This window comes from Colias croceus, chromosome 9 (assembly GCF_905220415.1).
Source record: "Colias croceus chromosome 9, ilColCroc2.1".
Lineage (NCBI taxonomy): Eukaryota > Metazoa > Arthropoda > Insecta > Lepidoptera > Pieridae > Colias > Colias croceus.
This window is the reverse complement of record NC_059545.1, coordinates 6,774,261-6,795,757: the sequence shown is the minus strand read 5'-3', so window position 1 is coordinate 6,795,757 and position 21,497 is coordinate 6,774,261. Positions and strand designations below refer to the sequence as shown.

The 21,497-nt window shown below is 32.6% G+C and overlaps 3 protein-coding genes across 4 annotated transcripts; 2 read left to right on the top strand and 1 right to left on the bottom strand.

Moving 5' to 3' along the window:
- The first annotated feature begins 373 nt into the window (after positions 1-373).
- On the top strand, positions 374-12,765 carry LOC123694423. Of its 2 annotated transcripts, none has more exons than XM_045639857.1 (9): positions 374-673; positions 7,547-7,577; positions 8,017-8,252; positions 9,411-9,547; positions 9,879-10,011; positions 10,229-10,374; positions 10,676-10,884; positions 11,450-11,682; positions 11,966-12,765. In XM_045639857.1, the coding sequence occupies exons 1-9, from the start codon at positions 632-634 to the stop codon at positions 12,116-12,118; spliced, it is 1,320 nt and encodes a 439-aa protein (XP_045495813.1). In that variant the 5' UTR covers positions 374-631; the 3' UTR covers positions 12,119-12,765. The 2 variants fall into 2 exon arrangements, with proteins under 2 accessions (XP_045495813.1, XP_045495812.1); XM_045639856.1 differs by having other exon boundaries at positions 9,879-10,020.
- Positions 12,766-13,518: 753 nt separating this feature from the next.
- Positions 13,519-14,674, top strand: LOC123694330 (aprataxin). The gene is made up of 2 exons (XM_045639740.1): positions 13,519-14,194; positions 14,482-14,674. The coding sequence occupies exons 1-2, from the start codon at positions 13,768-13,770 to the stop codon at positions 14,640-14,642; spliced, it is 588 nt and encodes a 195-aa protein (XP_045495696.1). The 5' UTR covers positions 13,519-13,767; the 3' UTR covers positions 14,643-14,674.
- A 782-nt stretch (positions 14,675-15,456) lies between these two features.
- Positions 15,457-18,272, bottom strand: LOC123694527 (lariat debranching enzyme). The gene is made up of 5 exons (XM_045639987.1): positions 17,913-18,272; positions 17,648-17,814; positions 17,242-17,467; positions 16,548-16,877; positions 15,457-16,358 (listed from the first exon to the last, which is right to left on the bottom strand). Exons 1-5 carry the CDS (start codon positions 18,107-18,109, stop codon positions 15,791-15,793), a joined length of 1,488 nt encoding a protein of 495 aa, XP_045495943.1. The 5' UTR covers positions 18,110-18,272; the 3' UTR covers positions 15,457-15,790.
- Between the last annotated feature and the right edge of the window lie 3,225 nt (positions 18,273-21,497).

The window sequence follows — 21,497 nt, the reverse complement described above, 5'->3', positions numbered from 1 at the left end:
TTTGGGTAAGTGAATCAAATGTTTATCTATATTCATCTGGGAAGTTGATTGACTTTCTATAGTCGCTATAATTACGGATCAAATCGATAGACTCAGTGAGCTCGGACAAATAGCGTATTTAGTTATCTATCGTTCGATCGCGGCGCCTCGCATCCAACATGCCATCGCCGACCTATAGCCGCCGCGCTATCGAAGATTTCTCCATGCGAATGTCACGGCACCGAAGTCATCTACGACGGAGCCTAGTTCCCTCGAATCCTACGCCAATCAATAATGTAGATCACGAGATTGTCGAATTGCGAAGCGAATCAGTGATCGTGTCGTGAGAACGGTAGGGTACAGGTGGTACCCTCCCCAGTCGGCAAGCGCTAACTGTTCGGCAGCGCGCGCGCACCACCGTGCAGTCCCGGCCCGGTTCGCTGTCGCATCGCACTAGCAAAAGCTGTAACAGCTAGCTTGCAGCGCGCGGGAAAATATCGACGCACTTCCGCAGTTCTTGTGTTGTTCTCGTATTTTTGTGATTGTATTATTTTATTATACGTTGTCAACATTTTGTGGTAGCATCAGTAAGGTAATCGGGGCAGATAGCATTAACGGTTGGCTCCGCGCTCGAGTGTGGCAGACCGCAAGCATGACGAGCGCCAGAGGCTGCGCTCTCGTGCTTATCTACTTGGTATGTTCCAAAAATTTTCATGGCCTTAAAGTTTAAAGTGCACCGCAAATAGGTTGAAGCTTTTACTGTCGCCGTTGGCATGCAAATTCATGAAGTAAGGCTAATCTAGGCATTAGCTTCGTTACCTACTTACAAGCGAGGGTGTCATCAATCTTAGTGTAATGAAACGTTGCATGAGATGAGTTTAACCGCAAAGTGGAAAGCTTTGCATAAAAGCACACATTAGCACATTTCTGCATGATTCATATTGTTTGTTTATAAACAGATGCGTATATTTATTATAATAAGTTGTAGTTAGTGTATTCTGTAATTTATATTGATTCATATTTTTATGTGATTGTTGTCTTAATCTTGACCGGCTGGACCGATTTTGATGAAACTAAGTGTGGCTTGAATAATATATTCCATACCTAGCTGGGCTCTTCACATAAAAGCTCAACGAACCGTTTTCTCCAAAAATAATTGAAAAGAAAACGAATTTTAATGCCTTACAAATGTAATTTAAAATGAATTTATTAATTTAATAACAATTGCACCAAATCCATAACAAAGTGTACGGTACTCTTTAATTTTGTTAATAAATTTTCGTTGTATCGTGATCGAATTAAACGTGCAACTGTAAAATGTACAAATGGACTTACTTGAGCATTGTATACACGTGATTGAAAGATATTAGATTTCACGCTCCGTAGATTGCGTTACGCGAATAAAAAGCCAGCCATATAAGTGCAAGCTGAGCTTTTGAAAAAGTTCCATTTTTTACAAATTAAAGATCGCGTACCAGGAAGTAACAGGCGGTAATTTTGTTAATTATTGATAATGAAAAGTGTTTACCTTTTATACATAAAAATTTACTCAATTGTATTCTACATAATATATTCGCATTTATATTATAAAAATATGAATATCAATTTTTAAATAAATATTAACATAAAATAAAATAGAGCTTTTGTATCCTACACACTTTGCGAAGAAAATTTTGGTCAAGGAGACAAATATTCGTTATTAATGAGTGGAATTAAAAATATATCTAATCTCTGATCTCTCTCTCTTCTTCCGTAATATAACTTTGCTAATTCAAGAACATCAAAAAGCGTTGTATCTTGACTATTTGAATCTCATAATGCGTCTGAATTACAATATATTTACCTAGGTATTTATTAAAATGCTTACATAATAAAATACGATAATTGATTCGTAATATTATCTCTATCTACCTATGTCCAATTTCACAGCAGTTTGAACGACTAATATAATTAATAATTAATATTATGGCTAAAATCTACGTATTCTGAATTCTCATTAGTTTAATCAAAACTTGGTCCACGAATCTGTAACATGTACCCATCAATAACAATAATAAGGCTTCAACGCGTGTTGGTAGTGAGGCGTGAAGTATTTATGACGTGCAACGTATGTCCGATTATGTGGAAATATTCGCATCTCATAACAATTGATGCTTGATAATGGCCGAGCTTCAGTGAACCGATGCCAATCGTTTTTTTTACATAATGTGTGGTTTATTGTTTGCCTGTCTTTTCTCTAAGTAATGAAATTGAAAATTCGCAATTTTAACAAACTATCTATATAATCCATAATGATTATCAGCTTTTCACCCGCGACTCCGCCCGCATGATTAAAGGAAATTTCTATGGAAATCAGCTGTTTCGCCACGTTTAAAAGTAGCTTGTGTCACTTTCTTCCCACCTTAATATTTCCAGACCCAAAAATAATATCATAAATCGCTCCGTTGTGACGTGAAAGAAAAACTATCAAACAAAATTTCGCATATTTATATTATTTTTAATTTATTATACTTAGATCTTATAATTTACCACACAAATATTGCATCACTCACATTTATAGTTCAACAAGACTTATAAAGCGCTGTAATCTTAACTCGTTAATACAAACTATCATTTACGGGAGAGTTTTGTAAGCACAAACACAGCTTTCAGATAATGAAGTGGGTCGACGTAAAAACGCTTGAAGCGCTATCGAGGCTATAAAATTCTAGCGGCCAGCCTCATTTTCTATCTATTTATATCTGCATACTGCATATACATCCTTAATGGATAAGTAATGAGCTTGTATCATATCTAGGTCGACGTCAGTGTACAAAAAAATGAAATTATTGACCTTAATATTAGTTACATCGTGATTTTCGTATCAGAAAAGCTTTCGTTTACGAAGAGATTCATATCTCGTTTCATTCATAACTTAATTTATGTATATTTAAATTAAGTTTTATCTCTATTACTTAGTTTTACTAAGGTTTACCTCTATGCTGCTGCTGATATTTTGCTTATTATTTAGGTTCCAAGACTAGGACATAATTGGAAAAAGATACAAGTCATTAAGCATTTTGTAAATGTAAATCTTTATAACACTATCGGATGTATTGTAATGGATTATAATCTACCTACATGTTCACACTTATATTTTCTGTACAGTGTGTTTATAGGTGCAACACAAACTAACGTTAAAATATTATAATTAGTTTTAACCAATTTACGAAATTTCATCCTACTTTAAAATACCGTTTCAACGGCAACAAAACTTTATAGAGCGTCATTTTTCGTCGAATACAGAATAAGCATATTGATGGTAGAGTTGAGATGAAACCAAATTAAAGAATTCAGTTTTTTCTTTGCATGAAAAGCAAAGTTGCAAATATTCCAAATAATACCTAACCACTTACAAAAGTCTTCATTTTTTCGATATATCATACAGATATCTATTAAATATATGAGACTTATTTTAATATAAACCATATACAAAACATGCAGTCAATAAACTGAATTTAGGTATTGCATCTTGAATTTTCGCATGATTTTATGATGAATGATATAATTGGAATCTTAGATTACAAAAAATTGGAATTTACAATTTTCACAAATTTCTCTTATCACACTAACCCAGTTTTTATGAATATAAATTATTCTAATTGCGATGTGATAATCAATGTCATGTATTTTTACATACGTATAGGAAATTTTACTATATCTACTTGTATGAGAGTAATATAATATGCGAATGCTCTCACATTATTTGTATGCATGACTTGCACAACGAATGTATTTCATTCATTATTTTGTTAAATGGACTCGATTTTCAACTAAGTATGGCATGGGCTAAATTTATTTGTAAACTTACCTACACTTACATATTTCTATTACAATATTACATGATTTAAATGTAATTAAAATACTTTATAAATAATCCAATTATCTTGAGAATTTTATTTTCGTAACTTGGCTATTTAGGACAATTTTATATGCTATTCAATTTTAACTTTAACTACTTAATTAGAATAGATAGATATTTCACGAATATATGGTAAATGTAAAAAAATATGTAATGACGATTCAAAAGTGCTTCTAGAAGAAGTTTAATTGCACGAATAAATTTTTGAGCTATTTTTTTTTTGAGAACAGGTAAGTAATATTTATTAGGTAAGGTACACTTATTGCGTTTTAAATGGTAGCAGCTCATTCTGCTCTACCTTTTTTTGTACTAGCTTACCGCCCGCGGCTTCGCCCGCTTTGTCTAAAACGTCATAAATTATATATACTAAAACCTTCCTCTTGATTCTTGAATCGCTCTATCTATTAAAAAAACCGCATCAAAATCCGTTGCGTAGTTTTAAAGATTTAAGCATAGGACAAAGGGACATAGGGACAGAAAAGGCGACTTTGTTTTATACTATGTAATGATTCGAATGTATGTTCGAATTTATCTGCAACAATGAACAATGTTCAAAGTTCTAGATTCATGTTTCAAAATATTGTAACATCTGAACTGAAAATATTACCAGTCATTTATAAATATTATAACACAGTTTTTAATTCTAAAATATACGTGTAAATAGTGACAATGATATCTCTAAAAATAATTCCCACTATCGCTGCCTTCCTCATTTTTGTTAAGCCGCTAAAATCCCACGACAGTTTAAAATGTTCTCAGGCGATTTACTTTATAATCGTCATTTAAACGCTCCGATTATGCGCCGCTGTGAAATTAATTTCTTTATTATGACATAAAACTTGCCACTATGTTGTTAACTTGATTTACAGTAATATTTATGTTCGCATAAAACATTAAATTTACACCTATTTAATAAAATAAGAGCGAAAATTACTGTAATTTTTTTATGGTGCATATTTTGAATGCATTAACACACTTTTCAATAGTTTCTTACTTAATAATATATATTTTTTATATATTAATTAGTATTTAATTAAAAAATTACTGTGTAACGTTACATTTTATTATAATCTACTGAAAAAAATAATTACAACGCATTTTGCATTAATGGATTTTACAACAAAAAATATTTAAATTGATTTAAATTCTATACTTATACATATTATATGTAGATTTTCAAAAACAATTATTTTCTTAGGATTCTATTGCATTTTCGTGATTTTCACCAAAACGGTAAGTTTTAAAATAAAATTACCTACCTCACATTTGGAACAAATAACGAAATAGGTAAAATAGAAGAAAAATCAAAAATAGATCCTAGATCAAAACCTAACCAATACGGAAAGAAAAAGCAAAAACCTAGAATTTCGACAAAACTCTACCAATAAAATATTTTAATCATAGACGAGAGACGTAGAGATGATTTTTTTTTCTGAAAGATTTCTCACATTAGGTATATGAACTTCTGAAATGTAAACCACGGTCTTCTCTGTTTTATATATATGTTGTTAAAACCTACAGTGAAAATAATAATCTGTAACTTTTTATGTGAGATGGCAGTGAGAAGGTATTTATTTACTTATACAAAAAAAAATGCTTAAGAAAAAGTAGCTAAAAATAGCTTTACGCGTATTACTCCATCAGATAAGTAAGACAATGTAAAAAGAAACGATGCTCAGAAAAAAGCCATTTGGTTGCCAATATTCAGTAATTAGACGTGTCGTCTACACGGTCTCATAACAAATCGATTTATCCCAGCGCTTAAGCATTGATGATTACACTTTAACCGTAATACTGCTATCGCACCGGCCCTCAACCGTAAAAACAAGTGGACTGTGTCTGACGGAAACACAAATGTTTTGGATTTTTGTTGTGAAAATTTACGACATAAAATAAAAAAAAAACGACGTGTGGCACTCGGGGACTGCCGCGGTAAAGCTATTGCATGCTATGCCTTCAAGCCACACCACCGCCCGTCGGAATGGGGAGCGTGAGGTTTTTTCGTTACGGAATTTCTCGATTCGTTCCCCACGCTCAAGGCCCGCGATATAAGCTATGCAATAGCTTAATAAGAAATAATGTTACATAATTCCAAGACCTCTAAGGATCACGGCAAAATGATATCAATCACTCATTAGAGAGATATAGTGCGCAGGCCTCAAAGCAAATAAAACAGGTTTTTTTTAAATAGATCTGAGATGGAGCTGATACTTGATGGTGCTTATAATTGATTGACATGGGTTACATCTGAACTCAATAAGAAAAAAATCTCTAAACAATAGGTTTGTAGTTCAAATAGGTATAGGTACTTACAAACGGTCTACAACTCATTACCTACATATTTTATACTAGCTTTACGCCCGCGGCTTCGCTCGCGTTTTCAAAGAAAAACCCGTTCCCGTAGGATTTCCGGGATAAAACCTATCCTATGTCCTTTCTCGGGTATCAAAATATCTCTATACCAAATTTCATGCAAATTGGTTCAGTAGTTAAGGCGTGATTGAGTAACAGACAGACAGACAGACAGAGTTACTTTCGCATTTATAATATTAGTATGGATTAAGGTATCTTCATATTTTCCTTTACATAATTTACATTAAGGTAGGTTTCAAATATGTAGACTTTCAAATAATAAATTATCAAAGATAGTGGAGTGTAAAAAGTCATAACATAGCGTAGGTATCTGTTGATTATTTATGTACTTGGTATAGTTCTTGTACTTTTAGTAATATTTTATTTCACACCAATGAGTAAAGCAATAATTATAGGTACTATAAAAGTTTTTAATGATTTTGCGATTTAAGATCGTCATAATAATTATTACTACTTTCGCGCACACTACTTCTTCAGATGTCCTAAATACCGCGGTCATTCATTTCATGGTTACTTACGTTTATTTAAAAATCTTATTAACTTCTCATCTAATTCAATATTGTTTAGTCTTAATACCGAAAACCCAGAATGCTCTAAATTCGTTTATAATCCGACAGTAAATTAATGTTGACCTCTTCACGCCTAATAAGCAGAGTAACACCGTTTTAGGAATAACCGTTTATTCGTCTGAGAATTAATAATTTGCATACAACTATTTAATTGCAAGTCAGCACGATACAAAACAATAGTTGATGGCCAAATAAAGGAATAAATTGTATTCTTTTTCTATAATTGGCGCGGTCATTTAATTTAAAAGAATTCTAAACTACAATAGATAGAAACTTCTGTTAAAAGGCGTAATATCCAAAGTTAACCTACTATTATTTACCTATTTAACGTTTACAAACATAAATTAGCAACTGAACAAACATTGCATGAAGTTCATAACCGATCACGAAAAATATAACAACTTTCAAGACAAAAACAGGTTCTAGGAAAAATAACTTATTTGCCGACTTGCACATAATTAATCATCTTTTTCATTCCGATCTGTCATTAAAAACGAACGGCAATATTGCATGTGTGCTCCTAAAATGATTTTATCTCTTTATTTTCCAAGCGGTGGAAATTTAACAACCGTAATGTAATAGCCTGTAAATAATCTCGCGTGGTTCAACGTCAGATATTATCTACTATAAACTACTTACCTAATCAATTAACGCCACAATTAAGAACAATGCTCATATTATGTAACAGTTCCTTCCTCTATATTTGAATGTTCTTTGTTTTCAGGTTGGAAGTTCGTTTGCGCAGGACTATGATGGTAAGGCCAAACAATTACCTTTTACTACTCTATTAATTTACCTTCAAATAATTAGCAGTTTATACTATTCTTATTGTTAATACTTTTAAGACAAAAAAAGCCCAAGGGAAAGTATCTATATTTCATATTTGTACAAGGTACCTACACTACCTATTTATGTTTATCAAGCCCTTTACGGGTATTTATTTCTGTCAGAAATTGATCACGCGCATTTCTTCTTATAAAAAAAAAACACTAGGTAGTAGTAATTTCTTAATGAATGATACCTAGAATGTTGATTAGAATAGTTGTTAGTTGCATACATCTTCTTATTCAATACTAGTTATTATCGAAAATAAGCCAATACACTATAATGAGACCTACTGAAACAAATTAAAGAGGTAACTACTTAGTACCTAGTAGTTTATATACTCGAGTATTTTCCTTGCTATTATTACAGTAACGGATATCCAGTGTACATTTTCAAACGGAGGGTCGGGGATACGAGATTCAGTGCAAGCATTGTTAAGGAAGCCGGAAGGTTTCCGAGGGGCGCCTCTGTTCGCTGACGACAGAACGACTGACCCCATCGCTGATCCTGTCTGCCAGATTAGACCTGAACCAGACGACCCCACCGGTCTGCTGTATAGATTACGGATATCAGACTTCACAAAGTGTGGCGTGTTGAAACGAAATGTAAGTTTTAAAGTCTTCGTTAAATAAGAAATTTTATAAAATTCAACAATAATTTTAAGATATCATCTATTACATATTTATATAACGACAGTGAATTCAACCATGCAGTATTATTCAAATTGCATTTGGAAATATGATACTGTCATAGGTGATCTTTGCGGTATAATTTGGATGGCACTGATATTTGGTAATAATAATTGATTAACTCAGGCCCCGGAATCACAGACACAATAGGAAATCTATTGTATCGTGGACCGATCGGGCCGCTCGGGGCTCAATGGGTTAAATAATAGACGAGTCTGGTGAAGTAGTAAATAATTTACTCATACATAAAAAAATACAATAAACTAAAAAAATAACTGTGTATTTATAACCTTTTTATGGTCAAATTAAATTTTACTACGTGCATAACTTTCAGCTGCATAATAACTATGTTTATATTAATTATCAACATTGCTACTTCATCCATAGCTTTAACTAAGTAGTTACCGAGTACCGGTAACGTACGGATTTTTTGTTTAAGTTAATACATTAATTTTTAGGCAACAGGCCGTAAACGTGTTGATGGCCGTACATACTCATCTAGTCTCGCACATGACACAGCTGAATCTCGAATAGCGTTTCGTAGACTGAGTCCAGTAACGAGGCAATAAGTTTAGGGTGTTATTACACGAGCCTCCCATTGTGTCCCATGTGATGTTGTGTCATCGACATAATATGGAATGCCGTTACAATAACAGTATGAATTGCAGAGTGGCCTACAGAACGTGGTAGTAGATGGTGTATTATTAAGTCGATGTGGACCGGTACCTGAATCGAGGTGAAAACACGTGTCCCGCGCTAAAGACTGTAATACCACATAATCACTTAGCTCACTTTACTTCAGTTTTGCTGACATAAATGTTACGATCGGTGACTTTCACCGTTTAGTGCCAGATATGTGGGTTAGTGGGGAAGAAAATTAAAAAAGGACGTTATAGGAAAAAGTCTAAATGACTCACGCGTGTGATACTGATCAATGATCATTTTGAAGATAAAGACGCGATTAAGATCATGAACATTTTGATCCACATTAAACACAGATAAATGCATTGCCCCCGTTTAAATTAACCTAATTTTTAAATAACTAATTTTTCTTATGTTTTCTGCTTGTATTAGGGTTTCGTGCACGTGCGAGTGTGGTTCCCTCAATTCCCGGGCGTTGTGATGCAATCGGACCAGGAATTAATTATAATGTGCAAGCCGCCAGAACCTACCATCATTGAGAATAAGGCTGCGGGATTTGCCGGTAGCTTGTAAGTAAAACGTGTTCAATTATGTAGAATTATACCTTCTACCGAGAAACTTGTTGTTTTGTATCACATTTTAATAATTATAGCTATAATCAACTGATAAAATTTAAAATATATATAGGTATATTAAGTAACGCAATATTTTATGTCTGCAAATTGGATAAATAAAAATATGATGTTTATAATTTATGTCTTAATCGTCCTAAACAAATTAAACAAAATTGTTTTTGCCTATAACTATATTTATTAGCTATTTATTATTCTTATAATCATAAACAAAAATCCTTGTAAGTGTTGTAACCATTGTTTTTTCATAGTAGCAATTTTCTTTCAGTCCACACGGCGCTCGCGTCTCCGGCGTGGTAGAAGAAACGCCGGGTCGTCTGGAGTATGAAGTAGCGCTATACAAAGAGGCCCCACCTGTCTCCAGGCACTCTAACCACTCAGTGGACATGCCTGTCGATCAGGTAAATACTGTACGTGCATTTGTCCAAGTGTTAATCAATTTTTACACGCACGTATAGTGAAAGCGGAGCTTTCGCTAGTACGGCACGCGTTTTGTATTCCTCCTTTTTTACAAAAAAAATGTACCTATGACATTAATTTGAAATAAAATAGATGCCATTGTAACAAAAATTGTGCTTTTTTATAACTTTATGATAAATTGATTGAAATCTATTTTAGGCAGTGCCAATTGGTACGAAACTTCAATTACGAGCACGAATTAATCCAGATTCAGCATGGCGTCACATTAAATTGTTAGAAGTCGCTGTGTCACCGGACCCCGACCGACCACACGCCTCGGGCGCTGTGCTTTTAGTTAAAGACGGGTAAGTTTCTCACTACATTGTAATGTCTAGTCATTAATGCATTAATGATTAAATTTCGTTACACAACGTTGATAAAGGGCACAAACAATGAAAATCATCACAGAAAAATAAGTCTACTTAACTCTACATGCTATTAAATTTAGTTTTTTCCTAAGAATGTCATAGGTATCAACGACAAAAATAAACATTTATGGGATTACGATTATTATCTATCTTTTCTAAAGAGGTAGTAGGGTAGATACAACTACACGTAACTCTCATTGCAAAACAAGAATGAGCTTTACTTATTTTTCCATATCAGGTGCCGAAATCGTGACTTTGCTTCAATCATACCGCACCAGCCAGCCCGCTACCGGGAGCGACACAATGAAGTATTTCTGGACTTCGAAGCTTTCCTTCTAGCATCTATGAAGGAACGCTCTACTTTGTGGATACACTCGCAAATAAAAGCTTGCATGGAAGCTGCTGATTGCCAACCGGATTATTGTCTTGATTTGTACGAGCCTTCAGGTAGTTACCGACATCAATAATTATACAAGTACATATAGAGTTGTTTTCATCTATGAAAATATTGAGTGTGTCTAGAACTGAAACGTATCCTGTATAGTAGTATGGGATTGCATTAGAATAATAAACATGTGTTTGATAAAGATCGTAAAATATGTATTTAATGAAAAATTTATAGGTATATTAATTGCTACAATCTATACTAATATTATAAAGCTGAAGAGTTTGTTTGTTTGTTTGTTTGAACGCGCTAATCTCGGGAACTACTGGTCCGATTTGAAAAATTCTTTCGATGTTAGATAGCTTATTTATCGAGGAAGGCTATAGGCTATATAAATCATCACGCTACGACTAACAGGAGTGGAGCCACGGGGGTGAAACCGCGCGGAGCAGCTAGTTAGATTGGAGATATAATTTAAATTACACATCTGTACATCTACCTATGCAATTCAATAAAATTACTTTTTGAAATATTTCGAAAGCCAAACAAACTTAAAACCACAGATAATATAATACTATACTACTTAGTACTAATACGTGACTAATACGTTATTTTTTAAATCTCCAGGACACGGACGTCGAAAGAGATCGTTGCCACAGATCGACTCCCACAACATAACCAGCTCGTCCCTAATCGCTGACAACAGCAGTACTCCGTTCACCCGTTTCAAAGAGAACCTAGAGTACACGGTGGTGATGCCCGGAGAGCTCTTCCATAGAACACCCATAGAGGTCACGTGCGCTACGTCCATGATGGTGGCTGTCGCGCTTGGGACTCTGTTGTTTATGTCTGCGCTATTGGTAAGATTTTGATGGAAAAATGTTCTTAAAACAAAAGAGCGTGTGTGCCGAGCGGCGAGCGCACGTGTCAGAAGTGAAACTTCATTGGCAAGATTCGGTATTGCCATAACGTAACCATGAAGAAACCTAAAGAAGTTTTACTTCGAAAGATATCTGTGCTATAATTAATAATAGATGACTAGAATATATTTTGGTTTACCTAAGAAGGTACAGTAAAAAAACCAACTAGGTATATAATATAGAATATAGAATTATTATTATTTTTTTTTTTTTTTTTTTGCAGATGTGTTATCTCGCAACCAAATTAAATTCTACGATAATGAAAAACAGCAGTCTTCAACCACCGCCTGGGAAAGGGTTTGAACAAATCTTGAGGGAACTGGCCCATCACTCCATCCCCGACACCGGCTACACAGGACGACCCACCGTGCAATAAAAAAAAAGTTTCTATCTGAAAAAAATGCATAAGAAATTACCTGCGTATATTCTGTTATAAACATTTTACCTATACTCAAATCATCCAATTGTGCAATAACCTGCGGCTTGTTATACATATACTGAAATCTTGCTGAAATCAAATAAAAATTTTAAAAAATATTAGATGTCAAGTGATGTCAAGTTATGTTCGTAAAAGCCTAGCCACCTCAAGGAAATACATATCTGTTTACCATTTTACAGGTCTATCAGTATTGTTATTTTAAAGGACAATATTATGCAATTTTATTTGACCATTAATTATCATAGCATAGTATTTGTTTGTAAAAAATCCAAATTTTATATATAGGTTACCCTATAAAAATGCCTAAGTTTTAAACAGAATTTAATTTATATACCTACTAGATATTTAGGTATATTATTACGTTGATACAATATGTAATTCTACAATTTATAAGTTTATAGGATATTCTTATGACTGAAAAAATAAAGTTACATTATTGAACATAAGCTTTTTCAGTCATGACAATCATTAAGCATTTAGATTTTTAGCACATAAAATATTTGTTTAAGTGATTTTAAAGAAATAAGCTCTTTGTATGTAGAATAGCTGTTTTATAAAAATATATTAAGTTAATAAGATCGATACATCCGTTGGTTTTATTTATTTTTCTTTAGACCTTGTAAATTTTAAATCTTGAATCTTATAAATTATTGATTTAACATTTTTGAAGAAATTACTTCAAAACTTCATATTTTCATTATTATTTACTAACTGCTCGCTCGCTCTGCTCGCCCCTTTTTTGTAAGGCCGTATTCAGAAAGAAAGCTGGAAACTTAAAAGCGCTTATAAGTTTTTTTCTGTGGTTTTTATAGTTATGTAAGTATCCTTATCAAATCAAAAATCCTACAAACCAAAAAGTGAGATACGGTTTATTAAGTTTAAAACTATTTGAACACCTGCTTTTAGACATGCGATTTACCCATTGAGATATACATAATATGGAGACACCGCCTACATCACATATGTTCCGCTCAACATACGCCATATGGCGTAACTGCACGCTCATTTTTTATTTGTTTTAAAGTGAAACGCATCAAATATGCCTTCGTGTGTGATATTGCACAAATAATACGGAAAAGTGCAAAGGAATAACTTTCATCGGTAAGTACCTAACTAGATAATAATTTTTAAAACATATTTAGAGCAAAATAATGGCGCACAGATTTTGTTCGTGGTGTCTCCTCCATACTTAGTAATATTATCTCAATGGATTTACCATTACCTACACTTTTATTTTTCAAGTGTAAAGTGTACATTCACGAACAAAACACATAAAAATTTAAAAAATTGACTAGTCGAGGATACCGTTCAACATCCGTCAGCTGTCAACTGTCAAGTGTGACATTTAAAGTTAAACTGAAAACAAATATTATTTTAATAAGTTATTGCTTCAAATTTATGAAACACATTATTAAATAAAATAAATAATATATTTTTGTACTAGATATTAATAAAAACAGTGCAAACTATGTAAAATTTACAACTTCTGTACTTAGAGGTTTTTAAAAGTACCAAAATCAAACCTGGACTTACAGTTAATAAAAATAATTAATGTTTTAAGATATTCAATTTCCAATTTATTAAAAATGAGCAAGCAGGGTGTTCAAAATGGAAAAGAGACTGCAACAGATAAACCAAAGAAGCATTGGTCCTTGGGATTGTTGAAATCCATGAAAGATCCTAAGAGTATTTATAAGGAAACCAAAAAAGTTGTTGTTATAAAAGATAAGTATCCAAAAGCAAAAGTACATTATCTCGTTCTCCCTCGCGATGAAATCAGTAGTATTTATAAACTTAATAAGGACCATGTAGATCTATTAGAAGAATTTGGCAAGATATTTGAAGAAATCCAAACAGACCATAGTAACTTGATGCTTTGTAGTGGTTTTCATGCAGTGCCCAGTATGCAAAGATTACATATGCATATAATTAGCAAAGATATGATTTCATCATGTCTGAAAACAAAAATTCATTGGAACAGTTTCACTACCAAATTCTTTTTACCATACAGAGGTACTAAATCTTTTGTTTTATTGATTTGAAATAGAATTTGTAGTTGTTTAATGTTGTAGTTCCCTAAAGCTTTCCTGTAATCTTTCCAAAACAACAAATGAGAGGAGCAATGTAGTATGTGGTGTTAGTAAAGTATGTAAATAAATTTTCTAAACAATGCATTTCTGAACGCGCCTTGGTATTGTACGTTTCTAGGAAAGTATTAATTCAAATATCACAAATATATAACTACTACCAAGTCCAGTTATAGTTGCAATGTTAAAAACCTTAAATACATATTTTTCCAGATGTATTCAAGAAGCTAAAAGAAGATGGATACATTGACAAAATATCACCAGAAGCACACAAAAAGTTTATGTCCACACCACTAAAATGCAACCAATGTGATTTTGAACCAAAAAATATGCCCCAATTAAAACAACATTTGCTGACCCATTGTGATGAATAATTTGATAAATAAATAATAAATTATGTTTATGACCCATGACGTGTTTTATTTTTCAAGTATTTTATTAAATTTGAGATTAGTTATGTTCTTATGGGATGCAGCTTGGTCCAGATTTTCCTTGGTTGACAGAAGAAGAACGTAATATTAGGCCTATTTTACTTTGTAGACATGTTACATTGTTATTGAAAAATACTGTAAATATGGGAAAAAGAGATGAAATCATGAAATAAAACTTTTTTATAAAATTGCACTATTTTATTGCCAAAAATATAAGATACTTTTTGTGTTTACCAATGGTTGATAAAAGAAAACTATTATTAGATTTAATGAGTTATGTAGTGAGAATTATCAATCAATTTCCAAATATAATGAATAAATCGCGTTTAAAATCCGTTAAAAAGTCTTTAATTTCTAAATGTATAATACTCGCGTAAAATCGAACCCCAGAAAATACAATTTCCAAATTTAGAAAATTCCAAATATATTACGTACCTAATTCTTTCAACTTACATAATATAACACAAAAAAAATGATATATCTAACAGCAATTCATATAATTTATTTTATTCACAATTAACTACTCATCAAACATAAAAAAGGGACTGTTATAGTGATGTTCCTTTTCTATTAAGCAATACATTAATTAACTTAAAACTTATAGGGTAATTTACTAAAATGAGGAAAAATAAAATAGAAGAAAAAAGAAAGAATAATTCTAGAACTTACTGGATATTATAATTAATATTATAAAATTTTTACTGACATCATATCTAGATAAAAATTCATTTCATTCACATTTTATTCTAATCAAATATTAAATTGGGACTACTAAAATTATTGCTTTTCAATTATTAAAAATAGTTTATAACTTATTGAGTATTTTATTAAAATAAGGAAGTGAAGAAAATTAATTGAAGAAGATAATATAGGACATTAGAACAAAGTTTAGTTTTTACTTAGATTTCATTAAAATTAATTATGCTATTCTATTATTTTTATTATCTTGTCAAAAGACAATAAATGTTGCAAAGCGCAAACAATTGTGCCTAATAACTCATAATACAATCAAATTATGAAATAGAACCCAATTATTATAGTAACATCTAAATGATGCTACTTGGTATTCATTTTACTTCCAATTGAAAATACTATAATTGGTCACTTTTACACGCAAGCTTACTGGACCGTGGACTGTCTGAATCCATCATAGAGCCAGAAGAATTGCTACCGTTTTCTTCTTCTGGTGTGTACATAGCCAAATTTCGTCTTTTGAATACTTTTTTCATTGATTTTGGGGGTGTTTCACAGTCAGTTGTAGCGTTACCACTTTCAGACAGAAAGCTGTTACTTTGCGAAAAAGCTGACACTGTTTCTGACAGATCTTCATTTTCACTTGGTGTGATTGGAGCAGGAAGTGATAATCTGGAACACTTTATAGGTGTGCTGGGCACTATACTGTCTGGTATCGGAATAATCAAAGGTTGTTTCATACTTCTGCCGGATCTAGCTAAAACTACTTGCAGGGGATCATCAATGCCAAGTTTCTCACACAAAGTGACAGTTTGTGGATTCATTATTGCTTCGTTAGGCGGAACTCTCGGCATGTTAGGTTTGTAAACAGGTGCAGTTTGTACAAATGTCTCATGATTAATCATTAAATTTCCCATTAATTGTTCAACTAGATCCTTTTCTTCCTGGTTCGGTGTAAAATCGTATCTGGAAATTTTAACAATGTATTTGCTTTATTAAATTGAATAAAAAATACATCTGCCCATAAGAGGAAAGTAACTTTAATTGATCTTATCTCATACAAATTTAAGAAAACGTCCAAAATGTCCGGTTAGATTAAATTTTTCCATGCTTTTGTAATAATAATTTATACACTTCAAATTAAATACAGCTTACCTTTCATTGCCTCCCGGACCAGGTAAATGACAATCTATATTTTTAACGGACAAAAGATGATTTGTGTTCTTCAAAACAGCCAGCCATTCTGCATCATACTTCAATTGTTTGTCTCCATCAAATTCCGAGGGCAGATCCAATATTTGTAAATGTCTTCTCTTAGGCAGACATTTATCAAGAGCTAGGAACTTGGTTTCAGTGCCATTTTCATGCTTAACTAATGCTGCAAATTGACAATGCAAATGTGCAGCAAACCAGTAGTCAGGTTGCAATGTGTGCAAAAGCTTTTCTGCCGGTGGACTTCCCAGCTGATTTGACTCAATGTCTTCTCTGAAAAGTTAGTTTTTTATAAGTATAATATTATTTTTAAAGTTATTACATTCACAACTGCTTGAATACATACAAAAAATTAACATTATTCAGCTACTAATATTACATTCTAATTCTACAACTTTCTGCTACTTTCTATTATCACTACATAGTATAAAACAAAGTCACTTTCTCTGTTTCTATGTCCCTTTGTATGCTTAAATCTTCATAACTACGCAACAGATTTTGATCCGGTTTTTTTAATGGATAGAGTGATTTAAGAGGAAGGTTTTAATATATAATTTATTAAGTTTTAGACAAAGTAGACGAAGCCGCGGGCGGAAATCTAGTTATAAATATATCATTCCACTAATTATTAACTTACCTGAAAAATGGTTTTCTCTTTAACAAAAAGTTTTTATCTCCATAATCAGTTATGCCTCTCGGCCAATCATGTGAGAGCATAACATGAATCTTCTCTTTTAATTGACTAAGTCTAAATACATCTAGCGCTCTTATGTGGTATACGGATCGCAATGAGCTTGTAGTGTATGGTGGACTTTCCCAAAGGCCTTGTAAATAATCATGCCCTTTAAAAATTCCTGACATACCTGCAATGAAGATATAGAAAGTGTTATAATTTAGCGGTATCTAAGCAAAACTGATCTAGAAGATGTGATTTGTATCATCAAATATAATAACCTACTTCATTACTTGCGAAAGCAAGCAGGGAACCATTTAAAAACTCTTACATATTTTATTTATCAATTATAAATTATATAAATACATACCACCAAGCCTTAAATTTCCAAATTGAATAACACCAGCTCTTCCTAAATAATAAATGTTTGGTGCAACCCAACCTCCAAATGGCAGCTCTTGTAAATAATTTGATGCTTCATGATTTCCTCCAATAAAAATTGTAAGTATAGGTGCAACTTTTTCTCCACTATAATATCTGAAAATGATGATCATTATTTGCATTGATTATAGGCTAAAAAGAATTCTTTTGTAGAAATAAAATTTAGGATTGGTTATAATTTTTGAACAACTTACTTATGAAAAGTGCAGATATTTTGGTACTTCTCAGGTACAGCCATGGCCCGTAAGTCTCCATTATTACGAACCGCTTGAAAATCCCCGCAGCAGATCAAAAAATCTATTTTAATGCCTTCTCGTTCTTGTAAAGTTTCAATACATTCGTATATTTTATCTAGCTCTCCATGAGCACAACCTTCCACGGCGATTTTCATTTTAATTGATTGATTTTACTATTCAAATGTCTAATTATTGTGATGTAGGGTATATTTTACTATTTTGTAGACTTTAAAGTTTCGTTATCACAGCTAAAGTCATATTTTAACGAATATAGGCCTATTGGAAATAAACAACACGCAAACAGCGTCCAAAGGCGAATAACCTGTAATGACGTATGTCAAGTGTCAACTGTCAAATTGACACAATATATCAAAGTTTACGTCAACACTTTAGCAGCGTTCGTAGTTCGTAGACTCATTAGAAATATATTTTTTAAACTTAAATGTTTTTCTGTTATAAGTAAATAATTAAATATATTTAAACCTTCTACCAAAGGTGCTGTGCTGACGCAGAATTTTCGGTCGCGTCGCACATTCACATAGCGTCGCGTCGCCCCCCAGACTGGGGGGGATCAAACGGGACAACTGGGGGCCTCAGTTGTCCCCAGTTATAATAATGTACCCTGTGGTTGTCCCGTAACTCGCGCCACCGGCCCACGTCTTGTAGTTAGTAAATTAAAATAGTATATTTTTGTGTAATTTAGAAGAATATATAAATTTAATTGGCTGCTAGCAATCTTTAATTTCATCTCCCTACACACAGCTACACTAAAACGTTATAATACTAACTATGATGTGATCTATGGGCGCAAAAACCGGTCCGAGTGAGAGCGTGTCCGTCCCCAACTTGTGTCTTTTTTTTTATAATTTATTCATAACGTTCATAGCCATGGATACAAGTCCTTCAGTCGCATCCAACTTGTGTCTTTCTAAATGAGGTGACCATGCACAAAAAAATTAGGGATTTTATTTTTTGAAAAAACGAGCTTGTAAATGTCTTGATACATAATAATAAATTCATAGTCTAGTGCAAAAAAGATTGAAAAAAATATTTAACGTCCTTGCTTTCAACGGCTAGTTCGCTAGTAGGTACATATAATATTTATTCTGTATTATTTTACAACAATTTGTGAAATCTTAGATATTATGTTAATAGGTAGGTACGTAAAATTTTTCCTAACTATTATTGGTTACTTTGATTTTTTTAATTTGATTATTTTTCTTCAAGTAAATATTGAGTCATCGTTAGCTACTACATATTATGTATTCTGTGTCCATTTCTGTGTCATCGTTTTGTAGCCAGTAGGTAGGTACCTAGTACCTACCCAAAATTTAAAGTTGACCAATCGTAGGTATGCCTACCTACTAACTTTTAACTCTCCATAGTATTACCAAATGTATTAGATACTTTCCTCTATGCTTATTAGGTACTTATATCGTCGTTCAATCGTACGTATACTATACCTACGTACATTTTGATCCTCCATTGACCATTCACTTACTACCACCATAATATAATATCGACCAGACGACCAAGGAACCCGCACAAAGTATTGCTATAGCTTATAATAAAGAATATAATATCTAGATATAATATGTATCTGATACATAAGCTGTAACACTGCAAAGCATTGCAATTTGCAAGTACTATAAGTACCTACCTAATCAGAATCTGTTCACTAATTTCCGCGCTTCTCAACGAAGTCTAGTTGAATAAATAAATGTTTGAGTTTGAGTTACATTGGTAAGTTCCTACAAAATAGAGCGATACTATTATTTTCAGTACCTAGTAAGTTATGAGTAGGTTTATTAAGTTTAAATTCAAAATTAATATTTTAATAATTACCGATGTTAGTTTGAGATATTGATATGTTGCAAACACAATTGGTGCGGTACTCACATCCTTGACAACTCAATTAGCGGTTTCTAGCGTGTATTGGGCACAAAATTAGACCATTCTAATTGAGCAAATGGAAGTTTTAATAAAAAGCAGCTAATTTGTGAGTGTACACTAAACAAACAATGTTCGAAAAATGAATACTTAACGTATTTTGATGTACTGTGTATGTGCAATACCTACCTATCAGCTTTATGAAGGTAGGTACCTACTAAATATTTACCTACTTATGTGAATTGTGAATTGCTTTATATAGCTGGAATTTTGAAAACATTTATTATTTTCTGCATGTACCTAATCTAACTTCTTGTCTGTCTCTAATTTTTTAAAGAAGAAAGATTTGGATTTCGTTAATTCGATAACATATCGGACCGATTTCAAAAATCATCCTGTAAAGGTAATTTAACTGGGTATTCGAACTTACCTATGCTTGGATAAAAAGTTATTTATTACTTATTCATAAATATATATATAGTTGAAGGAATGTTAATTCAATTTGGCGCAAAAATGGTTATCGGCTGGAATGGCAAAGGCGTTTTTTTTTTCATTGAAACAGCCCAAGCAAGTGATACAGTGCAAAAATCAAAATGTTTGCACTATCACTATTACTTAGTTTAGTTAACAGACGAGGTCCAGATATTCTTATGCTTATGCAATGATTGCATAAAATTCAAAACGTAGATACCTACCTACATCTTTCATAGCTGAGTTGAAATTAGTGAGAGAGCCGTCGTTAAAAAGAAATGAAAAAATCTACACTAATAGATATTATAAAGCTGAAGAGTTTGTTTGTTTGAACGCGCTAATCTCAGAAACTACCGCCCGATTTGAAAAATTATTTCGGTGTAATAGCCCATTCATTGAGGAAGGCTATAGGCTATATTACCTATATCATCATTCATCACGCTGACCAACAGGAGCGGAGCTACGCGGGTGAAACCGCGGAGCGCAGTTAGTAGGTATGATATAAATGCGTAAATTGAAAATCCATAAGTAGATAATATATCATAAAGGACGTATTTTACAATTTACTACTAGGTTATTAAACTAACAAACTATAGCACTTGTCACTTCTATAGGTATTACATTGTATAATATTAGGTATAATATACCTAAGGGCGTCGGGCGATACCAACATCTCCATTCTCATAAACTTATATTTTTTTTTAAGTGGGTAGGTACCTACGTACTGTGATAAATAGTGGAACGCAACGATGGTATTTGATAGGAGCGCTGCACTGAGGGGCGTAGGTGTTATTATTATGTAGGTAACCCATGTTTAGGTATTGATTTTCTTTTTTATGTTAATGAAAACTTCGTTTAAGATAACCTCATAAATTTAACTTAAACTGATTCAGCGCTTGTTAAATAAATAGAGTTCACATGTCTCTACTTTCCACTTTTTCTTTCGTTTTGGATTTAATAAATATTGGTCTACCTCCCACTGCTTATTTCTGTATTGAAGTCGACAGCATGGCTATGTTCTGCACATTTATTACAATTAAGTAAGTATGTTCAAGAAGAATTGTTAAAATATTCTACCCTTTCTTGGTAGGTACTTATTCCATTTTAACTGAGAAGTAAATATATATACCTAGAGCCAGCTATCGAAAGCTTATGAAAGTGTTTTTTACATTGAGTTTATGT

Excerpts from the sequence above, each read along its gene's own strand:
- LOC123694423 (XM_045639856.1), top strand. The coding sequence starts at position 632 with ATGACGAGCGCCAGAGGCTGCGCTCTCGTGCTTATCTACTTG. Across the intron at positions 7,578-8,016 it reads GTTTGCGCAGGACTATGATG|TAACGGATATCCAGTGTACA; the intron begins GTAAGGCCAAAC and ends CTATTATTACAG. Across the intron at positions 11,683-11,965 it reads TGTTTATGTCTGCGCTATTG|ATGTGTTATCTCGCAACCAA; the intron begins GTAAGATTTTGA and ends TTTTTTTTGCAG.
- LOC123694330 (XM_045639740.1), top strand. The coding sequence starts at position 13,768 with ATGAGCAAGCAGGGTGTTCAAAATGGAAAAGAGACTGCAACAGATAAA. Across the intron at positions 14,195-14,481 it reads ATTCTTTTTACCATACAGAG|ATGTATTCAAGAAGCTAAAA; the intron begins GTACTAAATCTT and ends ATATTTTTCCAG.
- LOC123694527 (XM_045639987.1), bottom strand. The coding sequence starts at position 18,109 with ATGAAAATCGCCGTGGAAGGTTGTGCTCATGGAGAGCTAGATAAAATA. Across the intron at positions 17,815-17,912 it reads AATATCTGCACTTTTCATAA|ATATTATAGTGGAGAAAAAG; the intron begins GTAAGTTGTTCA and ends CATCATTTTCAG. Across the intron at positions 16,359-16,547 it reads GGTCCGGGAGGCAATGAAAG|ATACGATTTTACACCGAACC; the intron begins GTAAGCTGTATT and ends TAAAATTTCCAG.